At 46.4% G+C, this 22,495-nt stretch overlaps 1 protein-coding gene across 1 annotated transcript in view; it reads left to right on the forward strand.

Moving 5' to 3' along the window:
- Positions 1-22,495, forward strand: part of LOC144142750 (synaptotagmin-10-like) — a 239,208-nt gene that overhangs the window by 109,779 nt on the left and 106,934 nt on the right. The window contains exons 2-4 of the mRNA XM_077674442.1: positions 15,492-15,654; positions 18,635-18,849; positions 21,871-22,061. Of these exons, the coding sequence (XP_077530568.1) occupies positions 15,503-15,654; positions 18,635-18,849; positions 21,871-22,061 (558 nt within the window). The 5' untranslated portion in view covers positions 15,492-15,502. The remainder of the gene's footprint in view (positions 1-15,491; positions 15,655-18,634; positions 18,850-21,870; positions 22,062-22,495) is intronic.

Raw genomic sequence — 22,495 nt, forward strand, 5'->3', positions numbered from 1 at the left:
TATATATATATATATATATATATATAGTCATATATATATATAGTCATAGTCATAGCCTTAGTCATAGCTTACAACATATATATATATATATGTATATATATATGTATATATATATATATGTTGTAAGCTAAGACTAAGGCAGACATTAGCAGCCGTATGTGGACATTCTCCTCAGTGGTTATGTGCCAGATGCTATGTGCCACCAGCCTCGCTCGCCGCGCATATCGTCGTCCACGCTATCATCATCGGGTTGTTCTGGAATCTCTGCGCTCGACCTGAGCTCGCTAGCCTGTCGCTCTCTGCGGGATTAGTTTAATAAACCGGTGCCCGACGACTCCTGGCCTGTGCCTCACAATATATATATATATATATATATATATATATATATATATATATATATATATATATATATATATATATATATATACATATATATTGTGGTAACCCAGCAATAGTGGCACGGGACAATCCCACGCGATGGACATGTGCCGGGTGAGGATGAAGATGTGGCGCGGGATGAGCGAGGTTAGAACATGGCGGACTCAGCTGGGTTAAGTGTGCGCAGCCGGATCGGCTGAGGAGCGGACCTTGGCGGAACAGGACTCCCAGTAAAGATGTGGTTTTAGGGGGCGCAGTGTCTTTCTGGGGAACCGCGGCCCGGTGCAAGAACCCCGGTACCACAATTTATATATATATATATATATATATATATATATTGTGGTACCGGGGTCTTAGCGCCCGGCCGCGGCTCCCAAGAAAGACACCGAGTCCCCAGAAACCACACCTTTAGTCAGGTCAGAACCGAACCCGTCCTCAGACGTCCGATCTCCTCGAAGCCCAGGCACGCACTGCCTCAGTCCCTCGTCTCGTTCCAGCGCGCACACGCTGCGCGTGCCCCGAACTACCTCTTTCTCCTCCTTTTCTGCGCGCCGTTCCCACAATATATATATATATATATAATATACTACCGACTGGGTTAAACCTGCACCCTTCTGCAATTGAAGAATTAGCCTGACGAGTGCCCGCAAATGGTCAACGTGACAGCACGTGTGTAGACAAAGTGCACACGGAAGAGAGCTGTAGAGAGAGAGAGAGAGAGAGAGAGAGAGAGAAAATACTTTATTTCCATTCAAAAGGGAAGGGGAAACGGGGTGGCGGGGAGGCCGTGAGCCGCCTCGTTCCAGGCAGCTTCTGGTGGCCTTCAAGATGAAGTCCGCCAGCCTCCTCTGCTCCTACAACTTGGTTGCAATAGTCAGCCACTCTCTACTCTGGTGTGCCCTAATTGACTTAGGCATGCAGACCCACAGGATGTGGCTTTGATCCTGCGGTACCTTACAGCGTGCACAGTTTGGGATGGGTGTGTGTGTATGGTTTCTGTACAGGTGAAGTAAAGCTGGTGTGAGAAGCGCGTTTGTCTGTACTTGACGAAGGCTAACCTGTTCCTGCCGGGTCAGTTTGGGATGAGGTAACGGCAGAAGTCTCTTATCGGGTAGATAGGTCTTTAGTGTGAGGTTAGGAGGACTAGGGTTTTGGACTTGGTCACTGATGTCGGGCGCCCGGAGAAGGGTTTTGTGGGCGAGCAGATCAGCTCCTTCATTCCACGACATACTAGTGCGCCCAGGGATCCAGTACACCCTAACTGGTCCTTTGACGGCAGAAAAAAGGGGTAACACATTTGGATGGCTAGTGTTTTGACCCAAAAGAATGCATGCTTTTTTAGAATAGGTGCAAATATTGGTGATTCTACTAGGTTCGGATTGGTGAGCGGTGCGAGGGCTATGGCGAGAATTTCCGCCTCCTCCACTGTGTGGCAGCTGCGGAGGTCAGTGTTGGCTTCTCCTTTGGTGGTCACGTAGGATATCACACACATCTTGCCTCTCTTGGCCGAGTCGGTGAAGACATGATAATTATCCGGATCTCTAGCGATCTTTTTGCAAAAGTAGCTGGCTGGAATTTTTCTGTGGGTGGGGTTTTTTCTACATCCATATGCCGTGGGATTGGGGCTACGTGTAGGTGTCCGCGAAGAGGATCGGACTTGAATGCTCCGCCGAAAAGACAAAACTCCTCCTCGTACATAACCCGCGGTGGAAGCCGCCCACTGTGCGGCTCACGCATCAAGGCAAACCGATCGAACCGCAATCCAGCATCGAAATCCTTGGACTTCATATACAGGCAGACAGAAGTGGACATAGCGGTCGACCACATACCTAAGCAAGGGGAGCAAACCCTACACATGATGAGAAGGGTCGCTAACAAAAACCGGGGCTTGAAGGAAGCAGACCTTCTCAAATTACGGGATGCACTCACCACCAGTAGAATGTGACACCAAATACCCCTTGTAAATCTTACAAAAATTCTTGAAAATAGACTTGATACGCTTATCAGTAAAGCCGCGAAGCTAGCATTAGGCCTTCCCATCAACACTAAAAATGAAAAGCTGTATGCTACGGGAACCATTTACAAGGTTGAAGAAGTCATCGCAGTGCACAGATATAATCAGTTACACCGACTCGAATCCACCCAAGCAGGCCGCCTCATCATGACTGAATTGGGATATAACCCAAACCGGAGGAACCGATGCGATGCCACACCCATTCCGCAAAACGTTCTGCAGCTGTGTATGAGGGAGCTGCCGCGTGAATTGCCGCCAGTCTTCCTGTAGGAGTGATTCGCGTTAAAAGACAATGAAACTAAAGCGAAGAAAGAGACGCAAACCTGATGTAGCACAAAGGAGTCTTTAACAATCGCTAGACTTTCGCCTTCAAAGCACGTATAAGCATACTCAAGTTCACCGAGGGTGTTTTTTTTTCTGTTGCACTAAGGAAACAAAATCGGCGAAAAGTTTTCCAGCGATTCTTCTAAAGGTTATGGAAATTGCATGGAGTTTATCGACGTTGGCCCCATATCGTTGCACGCAATTAACAGGTTTCCGTCTTCACGGGAATGGGCGGGAGCTACTGAGCGCTCTCTACCGCGTCCGTGGAATCCATATTCGCGTAGTTTTGCGGGTAGAGTTACGCCACTAGGCGGTTCTGATATATCGTCGGCAATATCGCAGAAAGCCCGCATGCAGGGTTGCGTAAAATTAACGAAATGATAAAAAGCGGTAGCGCTGAATTTTCTTCTTTTTTTTTCTACAGTTCTCACATCTGCTATGCCTTTCACCTTGCGAAATACGTCAGGGTAAGCGTAAACAAACAGCACAACAATTTCGCCTCTCGCCTCTGCGAGGCATTTCCCTAGGAAAAGCGTTTTAGCGGCCCGCATTGTAAAGAAACAGATGAATGCTGTGCAATCTGAATAAAAGTGGTGAAGAAATAAGAGGGAAAAAAACGGTCTTGTACTAAATCACAGCGGAGCCTTTACGCGGCGTGGCTGCGCACAAAAGTGTCTGCACCATAATGCGCGAGTGTTAGCAATACCCTTGCAACACTCAGCGTGCAGACGATATCACGCGTGCTTTCGTCTTTCTGCAAAGTTTTTCTATGTTGTTCGTTTTTGCATAGCCGGTTCAAAGATATGGCTTCTACGACGAAGGAAGACCGAAATCGCGAAATGAAGAAAAGAAAAGAACCAAGTATCCGTGATTCTGCACCGCTGTGCGAAAAAAAAAACACAAAAAAGAAATGCAAAGGCTATAGGACACAGGCGCTAGACACCTCCGTCCTGTCGAAACATTCTGAACCAAACAAAAACCAGAGTTGGTGTTTTTGTAAAGGCGGAGTAGACTTGCCACTAAGGAAAAAGAATACAAAGAAGAAGGAATGAAGGGAAAGCTGGCGCCATTTCTCTGTGTAATCGAAAATAAGCAAAATTAAGTGCTGGACTCAATACTCGCACCTAAAGTTTCAAACAAAAAAAAACATCAGTTGGTGTTTTTGTTTTTCACGGCAAAAACGTTTTTACAAGTCCTTGCAAGTGTGAACGTCTGCAGCCGATACAGATGGCACAATGGTAGCGGTACCTTTGGAAAAAAGTAAAGCTCGAAAGACTTTCTGGTCTGTTTAAAATTTAAAAAAAAAGAACGGGCTTTCACCTTTACCTTTTTTTGCTTCCTCAAGGGGATTCGTTACTTCAATGAATCTTAAAGGTCTGTTTCCGGTCCTTCTCTACCGTCTTTCAACGAAGGTTCCGACCCACAGCGGCCAATTACCTCTAGCGGATAAGGCTCGTCTTGGCTCCGGAAGGGTTTCGCTTTCGTGCAATATAGAGAACCACTGCAAGTTCCAGGCCCCTGAGGGTACAAAAACATAAATGAACTGCGCAAAACGAACTGAATTCTTATCCTTTTCATAAGGGCGCAAAGGTATACTTCATACTTTATTTACGAGCAGCACAACAAACAGTCTTGATGACTCGCAGAGGGCAATGTCGTCTGCTGCAGGCGATTTTATTTTTGTAGTCTGCTACGCTGTTTGACGCAGGAGATCTTCTTCTTTTATCTCTTTTTCGTGTGTTTTTCGCCTACTGAAACCCCGTTTTGTTTGTGTTCGTCTCCAGGAACGGTTTGCGGCCGTTCAATTCACCTTCTTGGAGGGATTTTTCTCTCCGGTTCCTTTAAGATTTACGATCCCGAGAACGTATATACGTCCCTCCAGCATTTTTTGTTGTTGGTTTGTTTTCACCTTCAGTGACGCGGTTCGCTTTAATCCCCGCTTTTGTCATGCCACGCCTACATGTTTCCACGCAAGCCGTGAACTTTGACCCTTGGACGCCACTGACTGTAAGGGGAATGGCACCAAGCATTGTAGCTTTGATATGCAGTGATATCCAGGTAAGCGGTGTTCTTTCTTAGCCTTGAGAATCATTACAGGAGAGCGACCATGCCGGCGACGCTACACTAAAATAGAACATGGTAATGGCATTCGTATATGTCAAGCTGTCACATTTGTGACTTGTGAAACTGTTTTTTTTTTCGGACTGCAAGCGTGTAAAAAAGACGGGAGGCTGTTGATACGCATCCACCGTTTTTGGAAAGTATATATGGTTTCGTATAAACCACAACGAAACGCCTTTTTTCCGCTGATTGTGAGTCTTCATAACGGTGGGTTCAAGGGACGAAGTGAGGGTTGAAAACGAAGTGTGGAGGAAAGCAGGGAGGAAACGTGCGAGTGTATTGCATTTAGCATATACAATCACATTTCTGAAATTGTGCGTTCGTATAGATCAAAACATACATATACAGTCAAATCCCGTTAACACGAACTCGAAGGGAGCGTGAAAATAGTTTTGTATTATCAGAAATTCGCTTTAACCGGAGGTTTTTTGCATTGTGGACGTTGTGGGAGAGCAAAAGTGGTGTTCGTCTAAGCGGGAGTCTACTGTACAAATGTACTTACGTACATACATACATACATACATACATACATACATACATACATACATACATACATACATACATACATACATACATACATACATCATACATACATACATACATACATCATACATCATACATCATACATACATACATACATACATACATACATACATACATACATACATACATACATACATACATACATACATACATACATACATACAGACAGACAGACAGACAGACAGACAAACAGACAGACATATTATACAATATTACATGACCGCTGCCATTTTGAACAACGGGTTATTGGGAGTTTTCGCTTACAGACAGCCGCAATCATATCTGAAAAATTCCGGCTTCTCAAAGATATTGCACAACTCATAGCAGAGATGGACGAGATATGAATATTGTCGCGAAGCCCCTGTTCCGTTTGCTCTTTTTTTAATTTTTAGCATCTCTCGTCGGCCACCGAGGCCCAGCATTTCTAAGAAACGCATGCGGAGTGTGTGTTGGCCCGTCGGCCGACCCGGGAGACGCGGCACTCGAGGGGGACCATCGTCGCATCTTGTGTTACCGCGCGCAGTGGCGCCTCCGACCCCCCGTGGCGTGTGCGCTGGTCGCTCTCGGGCTCCGGGCCCTTCAGACGACCTTCCTGTCTTTTCCACTTTTACTTAGTGCGTTTTGTCTGAACTACTTTCTTTACACCCATAATTCTCAAAGCGCGCGTTTTCGTGTTCAAACCTTGTGTCTGTGTTTTTGGTAATTTTCACTTTGGCGGGAACATGGCTGATTGGTGTTTACAAGCGTCTTTCTGATTGGCTGCGGGTGTGCCTTAGCCTTGTTCCCTAGCGTCCTCACTCTCCAGGGTGCGCTTTTTCCCCCAATGCGTCCCCCCAAAGCAAATATAACGCGGCCCCTCTGGCGATTGAGGGGGAGAGGGCGAGCAACACCAGGAGAGCCGCTTGCTGCCGATCGTCGGAGAGACGCCGGGAGCCCTTCGCCCGCCAACCATGTTTCGTTAAGTACTCTGAATCTGTTGACTGCCTTTTTCATCTATGTAATAAGTGTAATTGTTTCAAGTTTGTATGTGCTAAATGTCATCAATGTTTACCCGTAAATTAAATCACTTAAAGTTTGAACGTCTGAAACCTTCATCTGAGTGCTTCATCCTTCAACCGTAGCGGTGCTGGACAAAAGTTGCCGTTACAATATCTTCAAAATGAATAAACCGAAGCCCCGATCTCGCATTCTTGCAGTTATCTTGCGTTGAGAGATATCAAAAAACTGACGCGCTCAAGCACAATCTGCGTATGGGTGGTCCTTAGTAGTCAGCCGCAAAAGCCACAAAACAAAAAAATACCGAACATGCCCGCTATGACGGTCCACTGAACCAGCAGCCTCGACGCCCGCACTCGAGTCGCACTCATAGCAGAAAGCGGAAACTTGAAACACAAGTTATCTGAGGAGCTCAAGGGCCAAAGCGGGCGCTCCGGACCGATAAGCATGGATCTCTCAACATTCGCACACAAACGTCGTTAAGAAATGGTCGCTTCACGTGAATCTTGATATAGCGTGTCGAGAGCTTCACTTCTCTATTGCCTACGCCTTGAAAGGCAGAGCAAGACGCTGTAAGGGGACCATTACGAGAGAGACGACGGCCGGCATTTGGTGTCACCAGTTCTCCGGCTACATCGGAGTTTGTGAATAAGAGCACTCTTTGCAGAGTTGCGACAGGACTGCGAGAAATTGGAGAGACGTGAAAAGGGGTGATAAAGCATCGGTCATTGCACATAGAGAGCTTTCATGCGGGATATTACGTTTCCTGGGCAAAAGAAACATCTCGTATCGAGCAGACAGCGTTATTGAAATCCTAAGTGGGGAAAGTGTAGGCTTTCGTCCTTTGGGTAGAACCGAGGTTAAAGTTACTCGTCTGCTGCTGTCTTTGGGGACAGCTTAGTGGTTTGTTTTGATGGTGCTCCAAACTTCCTCTCTCCACTTGAAGCTTTGAACTCGGTTTGTAGGGAGGAGGGAAACTTAGTTCGCTGACTTTGTGCAAACTTCCTGGGGGTAGCAAGATTTCAATCATTCCTTCACGCGGCCTTTTAAGAATGCGATCATCTAAGGGATGCTAGCGTTATGTGTAGTTAATGTTTGCATTTGCTTCAGTAGAGCGGAAAGTTGAGCTAGTTGGATCTGATTCACGTATAAAGCGCAGACAGACGATACACAAAAAGAGGACAACACGAGCGCTTTTTATCAACTGTTTATTCAATACAAACACACACGCACATTTATACTCGATCGTTCAATCACAACACACGCGCATGTTCGATCACAACGCATGCGTTTACTTGCCGAGTGTGTTGGATTGTGGAGTGTATTTGCTTCATTCGTGCACTAGCAGAAGTGCATGTTTTTGATAGGTAGGGGTACAAGGTATTTCAAAGCTGATTAATCGTTGCAAAAAGTAAAAACGCTTTTGGAAGTTCGGTGTAACTGTTTTTTTTAAGTGTTAGTTTTGGCGGAGATCAGGCAGGGGACGGGAGTAACGAAGCTGCTAGCAGAGGCTTTTTACGTATCTGCGACGGCAACCAATTAACTGCCAATGTCAAAGATGTTACGCAAAAGCAAAGCACCGGACTACGCTCTGAATTGAGATTTGCCACATAACGTAAGCTCCAACACGACCTGCGCGCCATCTACGGCTCGAATTACCTTAACCGCCATAAATGACAGCCATCACTAACCTCCCCCCTAATCCCGTATTTCACTTCCGTGTAAGCGCGGCCACCATTTTAACAGAAGGTTCCAAACTTCCCCCTCCTATTTAACTTACTTTTATCTTATCTTTGTTCTCTCCGCCGAATAAACCGAAACACAACTAGGAAGAATGCATCACTACGAACGACTACACTGATGTGCTGCGTTCATCACTCGTTTTTGATGGCATCCTTTCCATAGAGACCTTTTCACCTTCTTCGCCCTAGAAGCAGCCATTTCATCATTGCGCTGCGCTCGCTCCAACGTTACTGGCGCAGCCGACAGGAGGACCTCACTACGCATGAGCGGCCCAGTCCAGAACATGCTAAGTTGTTATCAAGACAGGAGCAACAGGAGGACCTTACTGCGCATGCGCGACCCAGTCCGGAACATGCTAAGATGTTATCAAGCCTTTATTGTTAACATGCTAAGATGTTATCAAGCCTTCTTGGCATGTTCCAGACTGGGCCTCGCATGCGCAGTAGAGTCCTCCTGTCTTGATAACACCGTAGTATGTTCTGGGCTGGCCGCGCATGCGCAGTAAGGTCCACCTGTCGGCTGCGCCAGTAGCGTTGGGGCGAGCGCAGCGCAATGATAAATGGCTGCTTCCGTGACGAAGAAGGTGAAAAAGTGTATGAGTCATGAGCTCTGCCGGAAGGGGCGCCGCTGAAAGTGCCCTACCAGCACGTCACCAAAGCGGTCACTAGTCACTCCTGTCGCTCCCTCATTGCTGCTGTACCAGTTCCAAAAGTTCACCACTGCGATGTCGTGCTGTCATTCGTTATACAGGATTATTTAGGCGGCAACGGTGTTCTAGAAAATCGCGCGCTTTGCATGTGTGTGCAGTTATTTCCGATGCGATTGCAGTGTGACAATCATGCCTGCATAAGCGCCAGGTACGTGTGTCACAAGCCAGTTTCGTGAAGGTGGCGCATGGAGTGGGCGAGACAATCAATCACGTTGTAATACAATGCCAAAAAATCCAGACAGCTAGAATAGGGAGGAATGTTTTGCTTCCTGAGGCACTAGGTTTCACCGCTGGTGGGAGCATTGGCTGGTCATCAGTGGATATTACTTAACAGAGATTAGAGTATTGTCGGTCAAAAAGCAGGGAAGGATCGTCGATAAAGCATCGTCACAGCCAGAGATAACAGCAGGTAAAACTAAAAAGAAATACGACTTCTAGGCTAACAAACTTTAATTAAATAACTAACATTGGTGAGACGGTGCCTGCCGGCACACCGATTTAAATGGGAGGCCAGTAATCATCAGCATAATCTAATACCTTTGTTTGGGATGTTATTCTAACAGACTACGTAGCGCAGCATGATGTTTACTCGAATGACCATGATGCAGCGGCAACCCCTAAATTGATTTCGTGTACTTGCACAATCTCGCGCAACAGTCATTTTGACATTGCTCAGACGCCCAGAAAAAAAGCGCGAGTGGCATTTCAGCTAACGGTTCATCGCAGCCATGCAATACGTCCTTCCTACATGAGTTATTATCTAAATAAGGCCGCTAGCCTGACCTTTGCGGCAAATTGGCATCGCGAGTCTAAACCCACATGTGTGTGCAACGGCGTGCTGATCAAATTATGAGGTCTAAACGAGACCGCTGGAGTACGCTGGGCCCTAGATGACGCTGGCAGCTATAGATGACACTGACTGTGACGGTGGACTGCGGTGATCTGCTGCTGCTGCCTCCGCGACGCTAGTACGACTGGCGACGAAAAAAAATCATAAGCGCTTCGCTGGAGATTATTTATTTGTGTTCGAGCACCCCACGACATTGCAGTTGTTCGTTGACATGCCCCAATTCTCTTCTTGACCCTACAAGCTCGTGCATGCAGAAGCAAGAGAATCAGAACCCAAGCACCATGCGAGCCCGTTTGGCTATGCAGCGGCTTTGTTATCTACCCTTTGTTATCCACTTAAGGGGCCACTTCGTTATCAACATTATTATGCGACCAGTGCTGGAGCCAGTGGGAGAGGACAAAGATAGATGGGTTTCACATTGTTTCTGCATGCTAACGGTAGTCATTCATATTTGCCATTCTTCCTTAAGCCATAGTGGCGTCATAATGCTGAAAATAGCATCAAAGATGCACATTACGAAAACCGAGATAATTTTATTTCGCCTGCGAGAAAAAGTGTAATCTCCTTTTGAGTAACATTCCAAGATCAAAAGAAAGGAATTTTCGACAGCAGGTAAACACAGAAAGCTTCATTGTTTTAGAAAATAAAACCAAAAGCACAGCGCTTTACCGGTTCTGCGTAAAAATTCGTTTCACGTGGTACCCACACAGGGTACCACGTGACACGGCACCCTGTGTGCCACGTGACACGGTACCCTTATCACTTTAGTCAACGAATCAGTGTGGCGCCCCGCATTATCCGAAGTTTGGAAACATAATCGCCTGTGACTGCGATAGGCGCACATCTTTCCTGTCTTTTTCAGCTTCTATGCTTTGATTAAGCATATATCCAGGACGGACGCAGCTAGGAGACCCCACTACCCAGATGGACTACCCGAAGAATTCACGAGCGCACGTATTAATGCCCTTGACCTGCATCTTCTGCGAGCTCTTGCATTAGCCCTCCCATGGTCTGATGCAACAATTCTTTGACGTCTCTGTTTGGGGGTTGCATTCACAAACACTTACACCTATTTGATTGAAATGGCAGCCAGTGAGGCGTGTGAAGTTTGTGATACGTCGGAGACCATACGACATGTTATTTGCGAGTGTCCACGTTTTTCTTCAGAAAGAAGGCAGCTCTCCTCAATTCTACGGAAGCTTGACTCTCGGCGGCCGTCCTCTGAGGAGAAAATCCTGGACCACTAGCCTTCTCCGTAATTTACGCACACAAAGCGACAAAAGCCCACCTGTGCTTCCTAAAAACTACGGACTTGCACAGGAGACTGTAGCACAACAGACTACAGTCTAGGGACACTCACTCAACTCTAACGTCTATAGTGTCGTAACCCTGGACACACCTCTGTACGCTCTGTCCCTAACTTTCCCGTTGACTGAGCACGAGGTCGCGGGCTCGATTCCCGGCCGCGGCGGCCGCTTTTCTGATGGAGGCGAAAAGCAAAAACGCCCGTGTGTACGAGATTTCGGCGCACGATAAAGATCCCCAGGTGGTCAAAATTAATCCGGAGCCCTCCACTACGGCGCGCCTCATCGCCTGCGTTGCGTCGGCGCGTTAAACCCCAGAATCAGAATCATCACTTTCCCGTTGATCTGTTTTCTTCTTTTTCCACCATTCTTCATCTTTCTCACGTGCACGATATAAAACTAGGCCATATCCTGGTTAACATTCCTGCCTTTCTTTTATCTTTTTTTCTTCTCTCCTTTTGCAGGGACATAGGCATGTCCGCGAAAAATGTATTCAACATGTGCTGCGCTTAAATAATTTAATGATTACAAAAACAAAACAGGAAGTACCAGAGCGCGTGCACTCACCGTTCTTTCACCTTGAAGCATTTACCATGGCTCAGACGATAAGATCGTTGCGCGCTCGCCAGTGCGTCCACGTGGATATGTGGCCAACATGGGAGTTCTTGTAAAGTGTCGAAGCCGTACAATGATATGCATCATACTTCGAAGGCCGAAACTGACGCGTTCTACCAAGCAATGCACGAGAATTTTACACAAGTTTGAAGTGTGTTCCAAAACCAAAACCAGAACAAAGGAAATGTGTTCTGCTGTAGAAGGAGGCGAGCACGTGATATAAATAAAATAACTAATCGACCAGAATGCTGCATAAAAATACTCCTTTATCTGGGCGTTGCTTTGAAAGATTTGTACTATGCAGACCCGTGGGGCTTTACGTTTACTTTTTATGGCCATGCCGGTTATATCGATTTGGGATGGGGCCATAACTAAACTAAGAACAAACGAAAACCAAAAGCAATCACAACATTTCGGGATACAACAAGAGGGGACGCCGAAACGCAGCCGAAATATGAAGGGATACCTTGAAAGCATTCCTTTCCACAATGACATAAAAGCCTGCTTTCAGCGCATACCCATTTTCATTTCTCCATCTGGCCAACGACGACAGGAATGAGGAAACAACGGCAGCGGCGTCTCTAACGCATCTGCGAGGCCAGCACGTGCGTTTGCATCGTTCGTAGCGGCTGCTCTCAGAAATCGATAACTCTTTTCCCTCAGGGACATCCCTGGGGGTGTACAGCCGCTACTTGTGGCCCGGGGTTTGCTTTGTTGTCGTTTTCTCAGCTGTTTTAATTTTTACTTTCTTTTTTTTTTGGGGGGGGGGTATTTATGTTGCTTTATTTACTCCTCTCTTGCTCGCCTTCGTTTTACTCCCTATTTCTGATTTATTCTTTTCTACACTCTCTCAATACACATTTGTCATCACACATTTCCTTTCTTTCCTTACTTTAATACTCCTTGTTTATTTTTCTTGCGCCTTTTTCGTTGCACATTTTGGGGATCATTTATGTTGCTTTATTTACGCCTTTTTTCCGCTTTTTCCTACTATTCCTTATTTCTGGTTTACCCTTTTTTTACTCTTTCGATACCCTTTTGTGTCTTTACCCTTGTTTCACTCCTTTTCATCTTACTTTATCGCCATTTTGTTTCTTCCTGACACCTATTTAACATTACCTTTTTGCTTAGTGCATGTTTTTTGGCTAGTCCCTCGAAAGAGTGACACACCAGAAAAGGCTCTTCGTTTCGCATTCACGTGCTTTATATTCCACGTATTTATCATTCGCGTATTTACAAAATGGCATCCTCTCCTCTGAATTTTAAATACTGTGTTATTGTTGTAAGCAACGTTTTTTTACAAGCTTTATTCCCGTTTTATGCCGTCGAAACTAACCGGTATCCTAGTCACGTTTGACGTTAAGACATCGAGCTGACCGGGGGAATTCCGAAAAACCTAGAGTGCATGGAAACTGTGACCGCCACTTCGGCGTTGCACATAATTTATTATTTTTGCACCTCTGCGACGCACGTCCGGTAAAACGTCATGCGCATTTAAAAGCACAGGAGTTGGGGTCGCCTCACCAGCGGGTGTAGTAAAAAAAGATACGACCTGCCCACTTCGCGTAACGAATAATACATCATTGTCCCGGGAGAGCAGTCGAAGTACTGCCTTTATTTTTCCGTGCCTTTCTTGGGAGGCTTCAAAACATCATGTTTTTTATGTATGCTGCACGTATCTCAGAGGAATATAAATTTAACGAGAAAGAAGCTCAGCTTAAGGAACGACACAGGATTTTAAATGGTAGCGTTGTTTTTGGAAAACTTGTTCTCGCAGACGCTTTCTCTGGCTCTTAGAGGCGTTAATTCCAAACCTCCGTTTCGGCCAGCTGAAGTGGAGGTTAAAAAAATTGTCTGACGATGACGATGCTCAATAATGCGGAATTTGAGCGCAGCGCGAACTGCAAAGTCTTCTCGGGCACGCCGAATAGGTGCTACTTGGGATGCGCACACCTCTGCGAATTCTGGCGTAGGCGACACTAAGCCTATGCTCAGGAAGCACTTCCTTCATCTCAGGAAGTGGTCGTGTCATCGGCGAACGCACGACGGCGCGCGGTGTTGTGGCGTTGGAGAGTTTTACCATAGCGGGTAGCGTCCGCTAACGCTACGGCGGCGGGTACCGGGACTCGAGTGGGCAGTTGCGGATCCGTTCCGGTAGGGTGGATTAGTTGGCGGGCCGGCCCTTGCCACGCCCCCGCATTCGTTACACTGAGGGGCGACCTCCTCGCCCTCCCATCGCGCGCATGCGCAGTCGGGTTCCGGTAACCCGCCGCGGTAGCGTGAGCCTCCTTTAGCAGCTGTGCTAAACTCTGCTATCTTGTAACGGGTCGCCGCCGCTGAGCATTCTGGTCCGGCACCCGCGACATACCACTTTCCTCCTCGCGCTGTCTCGATACTCTGCTCTTCTACTTTCCTCCTCGCTCCCTCTTCGGTGTCTTCGTTGTTCTCTCGGTTACATGGATGGACGACGGCGTGGGGCGACGCGAAACCCCAAGAGCGGCCGCCAAAGAGCTGCGCTCTAAAATCTTCACGCTACTACAAGTTATAACTACACGGAATGTTCAACACTCTACGCTACGAGAAGCTAGCATTGCGATATAATGCATCTGTACAAGACTTTGATCGTGCGCAATCATGCCGCCACAAAGAACGAATAGACGTTTTTTGACGGCTGGCATTAAACCAACTTCCGCACACAACGCAAACGCGTAATGCCATATGAAATGGTGGGATCATGACATCAGAGAAGCCGGCCTACGGTGGCGTTTACCAAACACTATTTGAACCTATTTCGAAGCAAAATGAAGATACTTTATCAAACTGAGGGATGTCGTCACGTTGTGCAAAAGAAGACGCTTTGACTCTTTATGAAACCTGTATCAGCCCTTTTTTGCGGCATGTGTTTCCAAACGAACGAAACTCCATCTCTCAACTACAAGATATTCATTCACCGCAGTTTGCCTTAATCAGGTCAATTGTTTGCTTTTTCATCATAATGTTTCACGGCCTCCAAGCGAAAATTTGTCTGTACGTACGGAGTTCATGATGCATCGCCATTCAGGTACTCAAGACCTATTGTATTCAATCGGGGTATAATGAAGGGCAACTCTGTCCCCCTCCGAATATGAGTTGGCGGCACCGTAAAAAAGGGTAGGAGCTGAATGTTATTCCTGAGGCAGCGGCGGATGAGTAGAAATAGAGAGCAGAATGACGCCTAATTCTCACTATTGACAGTAAATTAGAATGACAGCCTCTATTTTACTCCTGATAGCGGGGTAGAATGACACCCCCCTTTTTACTCTGGAGTGTAGAGTTAATGACAAAGTAGAGAAAACTGACACCAGTTTGTAGAGTATAATAATAAAACAGAGCAGAATCCCCACTATTGAGAGTGAAGTGGAATGACACCCTGCCTTTACTCTTGACGGCAGGGTATAATGACACTCAATTTTACTCGACTCGGAAGTTTAATAATGATGACACCCCATTTTCCATCTTGTTAGTAGAGTAGGATGAGAGCCAATTCTTACTCTCGACAGTAGAGTCGAATGACACCCCACCCATTTTCGCTCTTGGGTGGTTGTATCGGGACTACGCTTTTTGTTATGGGTGGATATGTGTTATGCAGGCGTATCCGAAGCAGAGTCATCGTCCTGCTTATTGAAGTAAGACAATGAAGCGTCGTACCTCTGCTAACTAAATAAAAATATTTATTCTCCTTCTCTCCCTCTCCTCTCGTACTCTCGTTATGTTATTCAAAAGCAGACACGGACGTACACTTTCCTGTCGATTCATCACTAACTTGAATCTTATCAATTGTGTTTATATTCCTTGCCTAGGAGGCATTAACACTGATCTTTCTCTCCTCTCTGCATCCTGTTTCTGTCTGTGCAGAAGCGGAGGACATGTCGTTGCTGCTGCTTCTGCTGGCGGCCATATTTGTCTTCGCCGTGGTGCTCGTGGTGACTTACCTGACGTACAGGCGCCTCTACGACAACCTGCAGTTTAAGCCGCAGGTGCTCAACGACAGCCCCGTCCACGTCAAGGTGGCCCCCAGGTAACAAGGCACTCTCACGTAATTTTATCTCATTAACTTCGCAATGTCAGATAAGGCCCCGCAGCTGTGCCGTCAGAACTATCACGGAGCCTCAGTTAGCTTCAGTGCATAAGGTCTAGCGAACGGCGGCCTAGTTCACTCTTGATAGTAATGTATAATTACACCTCATTTTCAATCTTAGCAGTGGAGTAGAATGACACCCCGCTTACAAAGAGTTTATTTACACCTTTTTTTCTCTCTTGATAGTAGAGTCGAATGGCAACCTATTTGAACTTTTGCTGGTAATTTGGTTGATTCGAATATTGCAACGCAGAATACCGTCATTCCTGCTTTAATGCAAATTCACTTATATGAGTTCCTATTGTAGTTATCCCCTCATGCATCCTGTCTACTGAGATCAGACTGCAGCTTCCGAGCGATGCTGCACCAAGTAGCCACTTCAGAAAATAATGATATCGCTTTCTCTGTTTCATATCTCGATGAAGCCACCAGAAGCCCAGTGAGGAATTCATCATCATCATCATCATAAGCCTATCTAGGCCCACTGCAGTGAAAAAGCCTCTCCTATAGATCTCTAATTATCCCTGTCCTCTGCTACATGCGACCAATTTATCCCCGCAAACTTCTCGATCACATTTAACCACCTAACTTTCTTCCGCCCCCTGCCACGCTTGCCTTCTCTAGGAATCCACCTTGTTTCTCTTAATGAGCAACGGTTATCTTGCCTTCGCATTGCATGCCCTAGCTGCCCACACCCATCTCTTCTTAATTTATACTTGCTCCGTGATTTGTACTAATATGTCCATATGGCCATATCAGTGAGGAATTCACATTCGCACGAAGGGGGAAGCGTTGCTTATTTCCATGGTACAAATACTTCACTAACGCATCATTCAAACCGGCGACTTCAGATCTCCCGAGGGAACAGTCAATTTTAGCTTACTTGTGCACTTCGTATTTTATTAGGAGTAATTTAAAACTTGTACTTAGGAAGTCGACTGTGTCCATTAGGGTGACATTTCTGACGCAGAACGCATTTTCCCATAAGTGCCTCCGTATGGCATCTCTTCGCAAATGTCGAGACTTCGATGGCTTCCGAGAAAAAGCAGTCCGGGAAGATTATTATGCTCACCACCGCGTGACTGCTGTAAATTGAGGGCTTCTTGTTCATGGAACGCAAGTGTCATTCATAGAACGTTAATCCACTTTTCTCAGGGTATTAGAACGCCAAGTTTTTTGCAGTAATCCCCTGGAATTATTCCATTCTTATAGCCTGCCATCGGGAGGGATACTAAATTGGTTTAGCACATTCAAAAATATTTATAAGTTCCAAATGTTAACTTAAGGAGGAGGAGAAAAAAAACGTTCATTGCTCCCATATTAAAGTACATGAAATAAAGAAATTCCGAGAGTTAACCTAAAAAATAAATGAAGAATTTAGTTTTGAACCATGCACGGTCGTTCCTTTTATTATTCGTTTTCATGTGTCGCTGCGCTCGAGTGACGATTTCAGGCTACAATTTAGGTTCAACGAACGCAGCATTTTCTGGGGCGGTCATTGGTTATTCGGAGCAAGATGGCTAGTTTTGAAATTAAAAACAATTATGCTGAACTAAAGGGCGAGTGAGTGAGTGAGTGAGTGAGTGAGTGAGTGAGTGAGTGAGTGAGTGAGTGAGTGAGTGAGTGAGTGAGTGAGTGAGTGAGTGAGTGAGTGAGTGAGTGAGTGAGTGAGTGAGTGAGTGAGTGAGTGAGTGAGTGAGTGAGTGAGTGAGTGAGTGAGTGAGTGAGTGAGTGAGTGAGTGAGTGAGTGAGTGAGTGAGTGAGTGAGTGAGTGAGTGAGTGAGTGAGTGAGTGAGTGAGTGAGTGAGTGAGTGAGTGAGTGAGTGAGTGAGTGAGTGAGTGAGTGAGTGAGTGAGTGAGTGAGTGAGTGAGTGAGTGAGTGAGTGAGTGAGTGAGTGAGTGAGTGAGTGAGTGAGTGAGTGAGTGAGTGAGTGAGTGAGTGAGTGAGTGAGTGAGTGAGTGAGTGAGTGAGTGAGTGAGTGAGTGAGTGAGTGAGTGAGTGAGTGAGTGAGTGAGTGAGTGAGTGAGTGAGTGAGTGAGTGAGTGAGTGAGTGAGTGAGTGAGTGAGTGAGTGAGTGAGTGAGTGAGTGAGTGAGTGAGTGAGTGAGTGAGTGAGTGAGTGAGTGAGTGAGTGAGTGAGTGAGTGAGTGAGTGAGTGAGTGAGTGAGTGAGTGAGTGAGTGAGTGAGTGAGTGAGTGAGTGAGTGAGTGAGTGAGTGAGTGAGTGAGTGAGTGAGTGAGTGAGTGAGTGAGTGAGTGAGTGAGTGAGTGAGTGAGTGAGTGAGTGAGTGAGTGAGTGAGTGAGTGAGTGAGTGAGTGAGTGAGTGAGTGAGTGAGTGAGTGAGTGAGTGAGTGAGTGAGTGAGTGTCAGCATGCCGAAGAACGCAGGCAAGTGCGCGAAATCATCCTGGTTTCCAGGCTATCCACGCAAAAAATCGCAGGAAAGAAAACGAACGCTCTTTATCCCAGCCGCCTGTTCCCTTGTTCAATCCATCATTATGCTCATTTCATTGTTCCTCCGACCGCAGCTTTTTTTGTGTTATCATAGGCGGCCCATGCTAAATTCAATATTAGATTGCGCAAAGCGAGCCGCCCACCTGGCTTCCCAAACAAAGGCTCAATGACGTCAACGGAGAAGCTCCAGGCGCTGCTAGAGGAGGTCACTCAGAAGACAACAGTCTACTTGTTGTCGCGCTGGCAGACGTGTCGGTTTTTTGTGTGGCGTTTAGCGACAAACGTTTACCAGTTTGTTTGTTGTGAACTGTCTGCTTCCAAAGGGCGTCGACGACTCGACCGGCGAGGATATCTTGATAGACGCTCAAACGTCACCGATTGCGTCGTACAGCGTTCATGATGGATGGCCCGCCATCTGAGGCACCGATTGGCTCAGCGCTGTCTCGTTTCCGACGGTTTCTTCGCAGGTCTCCGAGCTCCTCGAACGTTCCCTCGATCAAGATAAGTCATAGTTTGCCGGAGATGAAGGACGTCATCTCGGAGGCATCCCCCGACGGGGGTGGCAAGAAGATAGCGCCCCTTCGCCAGATAACTCTGCCTGCGGTACCCACCCGTCACCTGACCTTCCAGAGGCAGTTGTCGCACCGGCTCGACCTCACCGCCCCCACCGTGCCGTTCGAAGGTGAGTGACGCGTGTCCTGGCTTGACCAGAGGGCTTGGCCAACACCGCCAACACCGCCAAATGCGCCAAGTGTTCAGGTTTAGCCACCGTACTTAAAGGCCGTAACTTGTGTTTCATCTCTAATTTTTAAGCGGTTTGCAGTTACCTCGTGCCGCTCACGGGACAGGGATTTTTGAACCCATTTTTCAGCTTTATCAATCTTTTTTTAGAAATTAGCCTATAATCCACGAGCCAAAAACAGCACGTTTAGCTCAGTTGTAAAAACGTGCCTACTTATACAAAAAAAAACAAATAGAAATTAGGGGGAAACTTTCTTTGTAGCAATTCTCTCCTCATGTACACCAACCACATTTATACTTGGGGAAGTATTATTCGATGTACGAAGGAATACGTTTGCGCAAAAGACGAGGACGAAGAGAAAAGAGGAGAAGACGAGCACTCGTCTTGTCATCTCTTCTCTTCGTCCTCGTTTGTTGCGCAAACTTATTCCTTCGTACGTCATGAACCAACTAGCCAGCAATAAAGTCCTACTATTATTCGATCTTCCAGTCGTGGACCCGGGGGTGCCCTTCAGACTAGCACTACCGATTAATTCAGTTCAAGAAGCGCCAAGAAGACCGACGGGAACTCAGGACGCGGATAACAGGGGGAACAAAACACGAGCTGCGTGCCCTCTTTTTCGGTGTCCATTTTATGTCTGTGTCCAACTTGCCCAATTGATGGTTCTCCTATTGCCACCGATCCTACGGTGAATCGAATCTCCCTCTCCTCCTCAAAGCATTAACTCTGGATCTGCCTACGACCTCTAAAATGTTCTAGGTACTGGATAATGGTATTAACTTAAACAATTCAGCCTCAGCGCACACCGAAAACGATTCGGGTTCGTCCCCCGGTCGTGATGGCTGTTTCTCTGATTGAAAAAAAAACGCTCGTGTGAGTACTGGACTCCACAGCACACTTTGTTCCCTGTTTGTTTGCTGTTTCTTTTCAAACACGCCAATATATGTGCCGCACTTTTCCGCACGCCTTCGAGAACACTGCAATTGGCCTACATAAATACATAGCCGTGAATTGTACCGCATATGTCACGGCCCAGAGGCAACTATGGCACGTAAAGTTTCGATTCTAACTATGAACAATCATTCGAAAGTCCTGTTGTGTGTTCGAAACCTTATACACAAAGTCGTTTTATTTATTTATTTATTTATTTTCATTTTCTGCTGATTCGCCTTTCGCAGAAATGCAGGTGACTGCGGCGCATTTCTTATTACGTTTCTTTTATTCAGTTTCCTTATTTTGGTGCCAGCAGTGCCTAAATGAGAGACCGGGCGACAATTGAACAACGACTTATTTTTGGTAATTTTGTTAGCGTTTTTTGCTTGATAAACACAGCTAAAGAAACAGAAAAAGAATACTTGTAACACTTACTCAGCCTAACAGCGAAAATAAGGTACGATGGCGGCACATGCCGAACTAGAAACAGTACAAACAATGCCGACTGTTCTAAGTTCATACCTCGGACAGGAGAATATCTTCTAACAAAGGAACGGCAAGGAGGGCTTAGCGAAAGAAACGCTAGCTTGTAGCATTGCACCTGGAGCTAGGAATCAGGGGTCTCGGCAGGCTAACAACACGGAGGAGGCGGCAGGCGAAAAAAAAGGGTAGTTTATTTGTTTGTATATAATACCGTGTCCTTAAGGGCTCATTGTTTGTACCTGTTTGTCATTGTTGGAACTTTTGCTCATGTAACCCCCCCCCTATTTAATACCCTCTCACGAGGGCCTATAGGGGTATTATAAATAAATAAATAAATCAATAAATAAATAAATAAATAAATAAATATTTGATTGTTTAAAATGCGAGTGTGACAGCTACCCGTACTGACCATTCTTGCGTTTACATGCGAGAAATATTTTATATATTTGATTCTTGTTAAATGTTGCTGAGCACGCATTATGTGTCATTTGTCTCTGCGATTTTCGGGGGGTATCTCACATATTTACGCAAAATGTATAACGCAGCCAAATCTTTATGCACTGTACGTAAAAAGAAAAAAAGCGAGCATTGTTCTGCGATGAGGGCCTCAGATGGGGCATGCAGTTACACTTGATCGCAAAAAACATGCAGATGACTCTAGCGCTAAAACGAATTAATTGCTGTATATGCACAGTAAAACGGACGCAAAACGGATAATTTCAAAACGGAAAAACACTAGAAGACCGCCCCAAGGCGATGCGTACCGACTTTAGTAGTATTTTATGGCTTCCCGAGTTTGTCGTGGCGCTGAGGTATGCATTGCGTCCGGGCTCTTTTAATAAAACACGCACTGTTCCAGACCGTTACTAACGGCAAGGAAACACCATAAATGCGTCCGGATTGTGTCAAAAACCAATTTCAAGCATCCTACTTAAACACCCTGTCGAGAGTCACGAAATAATTTACACTGGATTGGAGAATCTTTTAACCGCCGGGGTTTTTTTAACCGTCACTTGGATTCGGTACGCGCGCGACTTCTTTATTCTAGTTCGTCTACATGCGTAATACAACCTTGGCGTCACAGAACCGAGCCCGTGACCTCGTCCCTAGCACCAAAACGCTTTATCCGTTACGGCTACGTAGCGCTCACTGAATTCTTTTCCTGCATCATTCGTTTCACACGTATCTGGCGTGCTCGTCTCCAAATTGGTACTTCAATGCGTGACCGCAAGGGGACGAGCAAGGCGCTGGCGTCAGTAGTGATTGCCGTAGAAATAGCCACGGTTGGCAAACAGTGTGCGTATAGCACCAAATCTGACAGAAGTCTACACACATCGTACACAGCTGTCGACTACGTCTTCAGAGAGGTGTATGCAGCTACTCTGGTGATTTCTCGTTTTGATATGCTTGTACAAGACATGTTCATGACTTCGAGTTTCGTTGGATATGCATGTATGCATGCGTATTTTAGCGCAGTTTACTAAACTACTTAGTAGTACGGCCAACCTTTTTACTCTGACCGTATGTTTTCGGCGTTGACCGCAGTCTGCAACATACAGCAGAGGGAAAACCACGACACCGTGGGCGCCATCCAGCCGGAGCTGTACGACCAGGAAGGTGTTACTTCCGGCGACTCTGGCCGGGACTCCACCGACTACAGCGCCCTCACCACGCCTTGCGGCAAGCTCCACTTCACGCTCAAATACGACGTCGACATAGAGGGCCTCGTCGTCAAGGTAAGCGAACATGTTTGCGGTCTACAATAATTATAGTGCCATTCGTGAACGTGATTCAAAACTTCACGTCGCGAAATTTGCGGTGGCGCTGTTGTCAGTAGCGACTCTCGTCGAAAACCTCAGGCGCAGCAGCAAATGGAGGCGGAGGGAGGAAGTCTGCCTGTGGGCTTGCCTACAATGAAAGTACGACGGAGAAGAAGTAAAGGATACGTCATTTTAATGTGTGCTCCGCGCATGCACAGTGGGATTCCTTCCCCCCGGTCGGCGCCTGCAGAAGAGTAATTGTTTTCGTGTGCCGTGGCGTATAAAACCGTTGCTGCTAGTCTTGCGCTCTCGGCGGACATTCAGCGCCTGGAAGGCATGGATGGTGAATCGCAGCAGCTCTGTTTTAAAAGACTTAAGGCGACGAAGTAACGCTATCAGGTCTCTTTTCA

This window comes from Haemaphysalis longicornis, unplaced genomic scaffold, assembly GCF_048455015.1.
Source record: "Haemaphysalis longicornis isolate Haplotype H1 unplaced genomic scaffold, Haemaphysalis longicornis Haplotype H1 scaffold_6, whole genome shotgun sequence".
NCBI lineage: Eukaryota > Metazoa > Arthropoda > Arachnida > Ixodida > Ixodidae > Haemaphysalis > Haemaphysalis longicornis.